This window comes from Cydia fagiglandana, chromosome 3, assembly GCF_963556715.1.
Source record: "Cydia fagiglandana chromosome 3, ilCydFagi1.1, whole genome shotgun sequence".
NCBI classification, from domain to species: Eukaryota; Metazoa; Arthropoda; class Insecta; order Lepidoptera; family Tortricidae; genus Cydia; species Cydia fagiglandana.
This window is the reverse complement of record NC_085934.1, coordinates 14795475-14806229: the sequence shown is the minus strand read 5'-3', so window position 1 is coordinate 14806229 and position 10755 is coordinate 14795475. Positions and strand designations below refer to the sequence as shown.

The 10755-nt window shown below is 40.2% G+C and overlaps 1 protein-coding gene across 1 annotated transcript; it reads right to left on the bottom strand.

The window, feature by feature from the left end:
- Positions 1 to 1239: 1239 nt before the first annotated feature.
- Positions 1240 to 9225, bottom strand: LOC134680550 (acanthoscurrin-2-like). Its single transcript, XM_063539665.1, has 4 exons — positions 9070 to 9225; positions 7735 to 7924; positions 1991 to 2228; positions 1240 to 1376 (listed from the first exon to the last, which is right to left on the bottom strand). Exons 2-4 carry the CDS (start codon positions 7916 to 7918, stop codon positions 1337 to 1339), a joined length of 462 nt encoding a protein of 153 aa, XP_063395735.1. The 5' UTR covers positions 7919 to 7924; positions 9070 to 9225; the 3' UTR covers positions 1240 to 1336.
- Positions 9226 to 10755: the final 1530 nt, after the last annotated feature.

The following is a 10755-nucleotide window of genomic DNA, read 5'->3' as shown; positions in this document are numbered from 1 at the left end:
TGCTGTGCCAAGTTTCATGCTTTAATCAAACAAAAAAAGGTTGTTGCACTTAACATCCTCACTATTATGCCCGCCCGATGTAATAAAACTTTTGTCCTTCACTAGCAAGTTTACAAATGGCAGAGGCACAAATGTTTTCAGTCATAAATCTGCTCTTCCAGTGCAAGAAACACCACAGGACATAAATCCAACTAGTCCAAATCTTTTTAAATGTTATACCAGACGAATTACATACTTATACGGAGGGTTATACTGTGAAAAGTGAAACAATACCATATTTTCGTTGGTTCTTATTATTTGAATTACGACTCCGTGAATATATGAGACTTTCTGTGACTGACTGTTGCTGTCTGTTTGATTTTTTTCATTCACAGGCATAAATAGCGCGTCAATCGCGTCATCTAATACTTGAGGTACGAGTATAAAGGCAACAAGGACGTTTACATAAATAAACCATAATTCCCTCATATATATGTAATTGAATAGCCAAAATAAATAAAGGGTCGTTGGAGCGGCTGACAGCGCGGCACTGTCAACCGGCGCGAAGTGATCTCTCGAGAGCGATCATCAGCGGGCTGGGTGTGCATCGTACATCTCTTTTGTGCGAGATTAAAGAGGCGATGGCGTGGGCCGATCCCATCCATCTCCGTTAATGCTGTTTCGATGCCAGCCGCGCTCATCCACCCGCGCAACCGTTGTTCCCATTGATCAAGCACAACTCAGAACTTGCAGTAGATGGACCAGCATCAATGTAATCCCTGACCACGTAGAGTTCTTACGGATCTTAAGGTCAGTTTTACCTAGTCTTAGCAAAAACTACGCACGCTTTGGCTCGGTAAGTAGTAGAACATAGCCAGTATAAACGCTCGCAGCACGTCCATGATACATGACCGAATCGCTTGCATCGAAAATATTATCCTGGAAATCTTTCCGAACAAACGAAAAGTGCGCATTTCCGAAAAAATCACTCGTTAACACGCAGGGTAGACAAGTGTCTAACCTGAAATGTATTGTACGTACATGATATACATTGAGTTAGACCAAGAAAAGTCTGCAGAGATTTAGTATAAGGTGGCTAGCTAACTAAAATGAATTCTGTTTTTAGATGAATAAATTCATAATTAGTTTAGAATGACTAGTCATTGGCCGGTGGCCTGTTGCTGCATGGCGGGTTACGCTACCTACTGGTATTTTTCGTTGACCATATCAATACACAATACTGTACTCGTAGGTTTGTATTTCATATATCACGCACTGAATTTTACATAATACCTAGTCCACTTCACTTAAAATAACAAAGTCTTTGAACAATAACACAACCATTGCTGTGAAGCAATCAGCACCAACTTTCTTCGACGACGTATGTGGGGTAGGACCTGTAATAATAGAAATATTATTATGCCGGTGAAACAAACAAATAAAAAACAAAAGGAAAGCAAGAAAGATTATTCGGATTGCCACTGCAGCAGTTTTGCTAATGCAACATTGCTGCTGCAGCATTGTTGCAGTGGGAAACATGCAAACGACTAAAACAACGCTGCAGGCGTCGCAATCCAACCAAAGTAACCTAAAGGTGACAGTCCATTTCCAACGACAGCTGCATTACTGTTGATTTTACTATGGAAATTGACAATGACAGCGACGCGTTCCGTACCGGTAGTGCAGCTGCAGTTAGAAATGGAATGTTACCATAAGGCCTATTTTTCCATTGGAGTTGCTTGGTCAGATGGTAGACTAAATTGTAAAAACTACCGAATAACGCTGCGGCACGCAAGGCGGTGGCCGGTGGATAAGTATAATATGCGGACTCGTGGGATATTTACATAATGTCATATTTGAACAAGCAAAATAGACAATATAAAATAATTACAAAACTGCTAATTGTGTGGTTCCTGTGGTGTTGCTTATGTCCATGGGCGACGATGACCGCTTCCCATCAGGCGGCTCGTCTGCTCGTTTGCTGACTATTACAAAAAAAAAATTTACTCACCTGTAGCCACCATAGCCACCGCCGTATCCGCCATAGCCGCCTCCGTAGCTGCCGCCATAACCGCCTCCATAGTGGTAGCCGCCGTAACCACCGCCATAGCCATAGCCGCCGCCGAAGCCTCTGCCCTGGAGTGCACCGGCCGCAAGAGCGCCACCGACCAAACCAGCCTTAGCGCCAATCAGACCCACGCCGAGGGCGCCGGCGCCGAGGACGGCGAGACCTCCGAGACCGGCAGCTCCTGCGCCCACAAATACACAATAATTTATTTATTTGCACAACTCGAACACAAAATACAAAAGGCAGATGGGATATTCAACCAATTATAATCAACCAACGCAAACTAAATAAAAATTAAAAACTAATACATACTAAATAAAACTAAAATATGTCTAAAAAGTTTGGCCCCTCAAACATGGTGCCGAGGATTGAGTTTTCACACAATAGTTTTCACAATTTCACAATTTCATCAAACAGTAGGTAGGAACTTTTGTTTTGTTTACTACGGTTTTTTTTTGTTTAATATATATGGAAGTTTTTATCTGCTAGAGAAGACTTAAAAATTATATACCTACTTACTTACATCAAAACATACTAAAGTTTTAACTATAAATGACTGTAATTATGACATGCTACATCCTACAACAGGAAAGGCTTTTTTAACGCAAATTGTTACATAGTTCCTCCCTTTTTGCTAAATTACTAAACCTTTGTGTCGATCCGCAGTGAATTTTTGATATTGAAATTTTAGAAGCGTTAAATAACTGACGAGCTTCCATCCATTCCGACGTTCCGTATATAACCATTTTAACTATACAGCTTTCGACGAGTAATTTATTTTCATTTTACTTAGTATAAATTAAAACTATAGAGTAGCTACATATTACTTTAATCTAACGGCTTCAAATTAACATATTCAATCTCCATTATCTAAATACCAAGTTTAAGGCTGAAAGCGTCTGGCACATTATGCGACCGAACCATGCCAAATTAGCATATTTCATAGTCAATAAACACGCACACGCTCTGATTAGCTCATCTATATTCCCACTAGATAAAACAATCTACCATCAATCTCTGGGGGTAGAAAGTAAGTCGTCCTCCCGGGATCCGTGATCCCACGTAATGTATCCGCGTGGAATGTCGCAGGCCCGCATATCAATGTCGCCAAATCCCAAGCGGCAAACCTATTCTAAATACTAAATGAACGTTTTTACGTACATGCGACAATAGTTATTTGTTTTACAAGGGGGCAAAGTCGTTGTTTAACCGCTCGTGCTAATATTAATACCCGAGCAAGCGAAAGATTCCAAAATTGAATCACGAGAATCTTGAGCGTTGCGAGGGTTTTAAAGCACGAGGGTTAAACAAAATTTTCCCCCGAGTAAAACACAAAATTTTTCACCATACCAACCCGAAACAAATATTAAATGTAAAATGTCAAACAAAATCAAATCAAACTTTGTCAACACGCGTGGGGCAACGTAACAAAAGAACCAATAATCTCGGAAAATGACTGCGGCCTACGTGCAGATCTATCTTGTCGTGGCGTTTGGGATGCGCAGAGGGAGGCGTTGTTTGATATCCGTGTCGTCGACACTGACGCTCCTTCTTACCTCTCACGACCCGTCACATCTGTACTAAAATCAGCTGAAGACGAAAAGCAGAGAAAATATTCCACGGCCTGTGAAATGCGACATGCAACGTTCACCCCACTTGTAACATCTGTTGACAGCGTCTATGCACCCCAAATGTCCTCCTTTATAAAACATATGGCAGAAACCATATCTCAACGGTGGAACCGTTCTCTAAGCACCATACTGGGCTGGCTGAGATGTAGGATCAGTATCGCCGTTATACGCGCCACCAGCATGTGTATCCGAGGCACACGCCACCGTTTTAAGTCGACCGCCGGGTGGCTTGGGTTCGACGACGGTGCCGCCCTTCCACACATCGATTGAAACCACTTTTCTACCCTACCCACATATGTATTACCTAACCCTTTGCATACTACTTACTTTGTACTTATGATTGTATTAATGTAATAAATTTTTGTTGGAGTTCAAATCAAATCAAATCAAATCCAAATGAATGTTATTAAATATTTATCATCCAAAATCATCATTTAAAAGTCAATTCTACCAGCAAACATAAGAAAACGACTCAAAATTTGCATTTGATTACTTTGCCTCACATGTGGATAAAATGCAACTTTGCTATTCGTTTTTGAAGTGCAAAGTAAGCCTTTCTGAGCTGGTGTGGTGAAAATATAGTTTATTATTCTAGTACCTCGGCATATTACAATGCACTTATGAACAATTGACGATATACACGGTGTAACATGAGGAAACCGAATAATTTTAACCACGCATTTCTGGGGTCAAAAGAAGGAAAAAATGTAATATGAGTTTAGGTCAAATTCGCCAAAAACAAAATATTTTTTTGTTTTGTTTTTTCAATTTTCTTATGTATTTTTACATAAAAAATAAATGTTGTTGGTAAACTTGTTACTTAAAATTGATTTTTACATTTTTTTTCGTAAAACCTTCTTTTTGCAAAGTGTTACTTGTCACTTTTTGACATCTATCAATAAGGATATTTAGACTGCGTCCCATAGCAGCAACATTACCATCAAAAAGGCATTTTACATTATGTAACAACAAAAACTTGTTTATTTTTAAATTAATATTATCTCTGAAACTAGGCGTTTATTAAAAAAAGTTTATAGGACATTTTTGTCTCTAAATGTCATCAGGAATACGCTGTTAAAATTATTCGGTTTACTCATGTTACACCGTGTATACTTTGCTTAGAGATAGTGTTGATTGGTAAACGTTTGGGAGTTTTGGGACCGATTGTTAAAAATTATGTGTATCCTTAAAAAAATATGATTTTTATTTTCAGGTAAGAGACAAGAAATTGTAATGAGATATTGGGTTATTTTAAGGTTAGGTTAAGGTATAATTATATTTTTCTTGTGTTTGAGCACCTATTTTCCCCACTAAATCACGTTCTTTGAGGTTACTAGGTACAATAAATTATTAAGCGATTTACATTTATATCTTAATAAATTTAGATAGGTAGAGTCTCTACATTAGCCTCTATCGAGCGTAATACATATTAGGTAATCTAATTATATTTGGATCATATAAAAATGGTAGCTCTCTCTGTGCCAGCTTTGATAATCTCTTGGCAGTCCTTTATTTGTATAACGGTTTAGAGTTCAGTTTGTTTTATGAATTAAAGAGTTATGTTAGTTTATAAAATTTCAGCCGTATAAATTACCCAGTTTTTTACGTCGGCTTGTGCAAGGTTTCCTCCCCATTTAGCGGCATAAACAATTATGCTTACGGATATTTTTTGTTTCATACCGTTAATACCCTATGTGTATATGCCGATTAATTTATACGCTAACATGTAACCCTGGCTAAGTTTGTTTGTACATAAATAAAATAATATGTATATGCTTGCAGCCTTTTCAATTATAATTACTGAGGCTATTATGGTTTGCACCTCGGTTATACCTACGTAAAGTCATAAAGTTTAACATGTGAAATATTGGTTTTAAATAAACCAATATTTCACATAAATAATAATAATAATTAATAATAATAATAATAATAAGCCCGCAGGGCAGCTTGTGGCGAGCTGTTGGGGAGTAACGACCCCACGGACCCGAGTGCTCCCGAGAGTCGGTCAGGGTCTCCGTCTCCGGCGTGTCTTCGTCGGTCGGAGTGGACCCCAAGGGGACCCGCAGGACTCTCAGCTCTGGCTTGCCTTCATTGGCCGTCCAGAGAGGAGTCGCTAGAGCTATATGCTCCAGGGGTGGAAGTGAAAGATGCATAAGACGCGAGTTGGCACAGTGGCTGTTAACAGTCACTGGGTAGAAAGCGGCGCACACCTCTCGACACCCCTGAGCCGCTCACACCGATGTTGCTCCTGGTCGTCTTCGCGACGGCAGTTTCAGGGGCCCATCTAGTCAGCGGCGAGTCACCGCCTGCCTCGATGACGGTGTTAACATTGTTATGTCAGGTGTCCGGACCTCTTTTACAATAGCCCAGTCTCATTGTCCACCCAAACATCAATCCATAGACCGGAATACTGTTCACTTTTTCTACAATAGTCCCAATGCCTGCTGCGACCGGTTCATGGGTGTCTATTGTTGCGCCTGTGAACGGGTTCCAGCAGGCGTTCTACATGACATTAAAGCTCTCCAAAGGGCCTCTACGTGTTGGATCTGTATCCCCACGCAAGCCTATCAAAAGACCGGGATTTATAGGCCCGTGAAATCCAGAAAGGAGATACAAATAATAATAACCCCGCGGGGGCAGCTTGTGGCGAGCTGACGGTGAGTGGCGACACCGCGGACCCCTATTCCAGAGGGCCCTGTCATCTGGCCCTCGCCTCTGTGCTTGCCTTGATTGGCCGGCCAGAGTGGAGTCGCAAGAGCGGGACCTATGCTCCAGGTTGGAAGTGTAAAATGTCATAACGCCGGCGGCCCTTGAACGGATTACCGGGATCTGGCTACCGCAGACTCACCTCTCGACAACTTCACAGCCGCTCCAAAGTGTTGCCCTGTTGTCGCACTGTGCGTGCGGCCATTGCGGGGCCCACTCAATGAGTTGGCGAGTCACCACCTGTCTTATACAATTTTGAGACTGATTGTCACGGCAGGTGTCCGCTAGTCTCTCCCATAGCCCATTATCCAGTCCATCCAACTTTCAAATCTATAGCCCATGACCTTAGTTCCCATCGCAGCACAAAAGTGCTGCACTGCAATAGTCTTTGCACCTGGCGGGGACCATCTCTTGATGTATCACATTGTGCGTTCGGGGATGGTATCCGCCACGTGTATCCCTTGCTTTTAGATTAAAGTGTCTTAAAGGGCCTCTGCGCTGTTGGCTTCGGCCCCACGTACGCCTCCCAAAGGTCCGGGACCCCATGGTCCCGAGATATGGAAAAGACATAATAATAATAATAATTTAATAACATAATTTTTGGTTTATCTATGTTTTCTAATAGCTCATCTTGCATAGAACACCAGGGGCTATTTAACATTTATTAGATTAGTTGTATTTAGTTCCGACTTTTGAAAAAAAAATAGTTTCCGTGCAGTCTGTGCTTACGCCCGAAGTTAACGACTATTCGTTAACCGTTTCCTTAAATCTTTTTTTTTTTGGTGTTCGTTTCAGCAAACGTTTGTTTTAATTACAAAATGCGTGACTAAACTTCCGGACACGGACATATTAAATTACACAGGTACACGTAGGTACGGGTAGGGAGTGAAACATCGTCGAGCGAATTTTGACTTAAAATATGTGAGATATGTATGAGATATGTGCTCTTTAGGAGTAAGTAATGTGCCTTCTTCAAATGCTTAACGCTAATCGTATAACACTTCCCGCTGCATTTCACAGGCCTGTCATAGCACTCATAATAGCTCATCAGCAGATCTGTATAAAGTAGGTAGCAGTGGCGGAGCGTCCATAGAACTCGATTCCTATCGGCTTGTCTGATACAGGCTCTTGGGCCATTTTCTTTAAACGTATGAAAAAAAGGAAGTGCAACTTAGCTACAGCTTACGAACAATCTAGACGCGCCGCCACTAGTAGGTAGGTAATTAGTAATTACCTATTGCCTAATCGTTTCAAAACAGCCTAAATATTGTTGTAATTGGTACCATAAGTGCCAAACATTAAAGTCTTAATTCCCAATTTGTCCCGCGGATTCCTATGTCTGGTAATTACCAAGAAGTAGGGATCTCTTCTGCCTGGGTCCCTGCACGTCGGTGGGCTGGATGTAGACGGGCACGAGCTGCCTGGGCTCCTCGGCCTCCACGGGCTGCAGGGCTCGGATCAGTGGGCTGGGCTCCAGCGCGATCGCGGCCGCGCACGCCACCAGCACTCCGAACGCTACTGTGCACACTTTCATTGTGATCTGCAATAACATACTCGTATATTGGTCAAACCTACAATCTGTATGATACCTACAAAGTCTGTTAAAACTTCAACCAACCTATACCTATGAGTATCCCTATTATAGCTTATTCTTCCTCCCTTACTACCAATACCTCAATTTTTTTTACGTACGACCAATTTTGTAGAATATAGTCAGAGCCTAATGTTGTTAAAACTAGTTATTTTGGTACTATTTAACCCCAAAATACAATGAGAATACTGGTGATTTTCTGCGTGTTTTAAATTTTAATATATTTTAATTAAAATACGTGGTTTAGGCCAAATCTCGTCAATTCCCTTAGATATACCCTTGTTATACCTTGAACCCTTGTTAAAAACATATTTTTTATGATAATTGAGGCATTATCTATGAAAAGGGACCTTATTGTCGATGGCGCTTACGCCGCACAGCGTCGCGCGGCATTGTATTTATATCGGAGCAATCTTAATAATGGCGTAAGCGCCATCGACAATAAGGTCCCTTTTATAGATAACGTCACAATTAGATACACAACTAAAGTCTCGAACTTAATTTTTCAAACGTTTTTAATCGTGGGTGTTTAAACAAAGTGGGTTTTGGGGCATGTTTTTTATATTTTTAATAATATAATATTAGGTAGGTACAAAAAGAGACAATATTATCTTCAATCAATGGGATCATATTCGTTTTAAAAATCGGAAATAAACTTACAGCCTGATTTTAACTTAACAAAACATTTCTTAAAACACAAACGTCACTTTTAGGAAGCCCTTTTCCATTAGCTTGCCTGCTTTAGGCCTCTCCTCTACGATACCAACGGCCTTCGTAGCCTAGTTAGACCCTTTACGAAGTTAGCGGCTCTGAGTTCGCATCCCGGTAAGCCATCAATATTAAACACGAATATAAAATTTGTGTGATACTCACAGTCATGTTACATGGCAGAAGTAGTTAAGAATTTCACTAGATAAGAATAAATATAGTAAAATATAATCTCCGTAGAATATAGTGTAGTTTACGAGATCTTTCCATGATAACTTTCCGTTACAAGATTGGTACACAATTGCCATGGAAATGTTGAAACCGTACTAACTGCAAAATTGGTACACTAAGTTAACTTAAAAATATTAGAAATTAATTTGACGCACCTGTTTCAAAATCTGCGACTAGCACACACTCAAACCGGTACAAATGTTCTGCCCAGTGAGATCCTACCTCCGTCTTATATAGGACGACCCGGCGACCACACATTACGGATCGTTGTCCTGCGAAAGATATGTCACCGCATCGCCCCACCTAGCCGAATACCAATATATCAACAAGAAGCCACAGTCATGATAATAACTATAATAAGCCAGGTGGAATCCAATGTCCAATATTCATTAGGCGCTATTACAAACATGATATTGTTGACGGGCATAGTTCCCAACTCGGAACTTGCTTCGCATGCGGCATCGCCACAGGTATTAATCAAAAGCTAGTTTCAGCTGTTTGAGGTGGCTTTACAACTAACTCTTGTATAGTTTGTTTCAATAAAACTATTATGCAAAACGTGCATGCTAGACTACATTAATAAGCTCTGTGTGATCAATACACATTTTGCATTAAGTGATATTTAGCGAGAATTGCAATTGCTGTACCTAACAAATTTTCGATAAGCCTGACTACGAGGATACCCCAGCAAGGCTAAATGGTCGCCTTTTTATTATCTGTCACTATGCATGTCACGTTCGAACAAGTATGAAAGTGCGAAAGTGACGCATGACATGACAGATGATAAAAATGCGACCATGATATTCGTGCTGAGGCATTTCAGTCACTGATATACAAACAAGCAATGCAGTCGAAGCTTTGGGTCAAACAGTCAAATAATTGTTAATTTTAGGGTTCCGTACCCAAAGGGTAAAACGGGACCCTATTACTAAGACTCCGCTGTCCGTCCGTCCGTACGTCCGTCCGTCTGTCACCAGGCTGTATATCACGAACAGTTTAAATTTTCACAGATGATGTATTTCTGTTGCCGCTATAACAACAAATCCGACTCGCACTTGTCCAGTTTTTATGATATCTGAAAGACCATTTGTTGTCTTTAGTCAATACTACACTACTTACCTAGTCATTCTTCCTTTTTGAAAGTATCAAGAACCGTTACAAGCAGGGTCTGCTTTTATTCTTACTTTTAATTGCATTTCAAGTCTACTACAGGGCAATTAAGTACCTAAAAGACGTCATTTACCACATATAACTTACATCTGTTATGTGTTTCATAAATAGTGTGTTTAAGTAAATGTAAGACAGCTACAATCATATTGTAACACCCTCACAGGGTAACATGTACGCTTCCTAACATTGTATTTAACATCATGTATTTCTATGCATCAATGTACATGTATGCAATAAATGACAATAAACAATAAACAATATGTATAAAGCTAATTATAATAACGCTAATTTGTTCCTTATTCCTATTAAAAACTTGTACCTACCTACATAATTCTTGTATTGATTTTAGTCATGTCTCAATTTGACCAATGTCACCATGACACGGTAAAAATATGGCGAGACACGCGCCGTAATTTCCTTTTCGCGTATACCTCGTGGCGAGGTAGGCATACGAAATTTGCTCATGAGCTCATGATACATAGGTCAACAGATTTTAATACTACTACACTTCGAAATATAATAAAAATATCCTATTTATGCAAAACCAATGCCATCTAACCGACAACTTATATCATCGTTAAAAAAAAATCCTATATATGTTCTTGGCATAGGTCAACCTAAAAACTACAGAAGTCTAACTCAGATATTTAAAACATAAATCACTCAGTTGA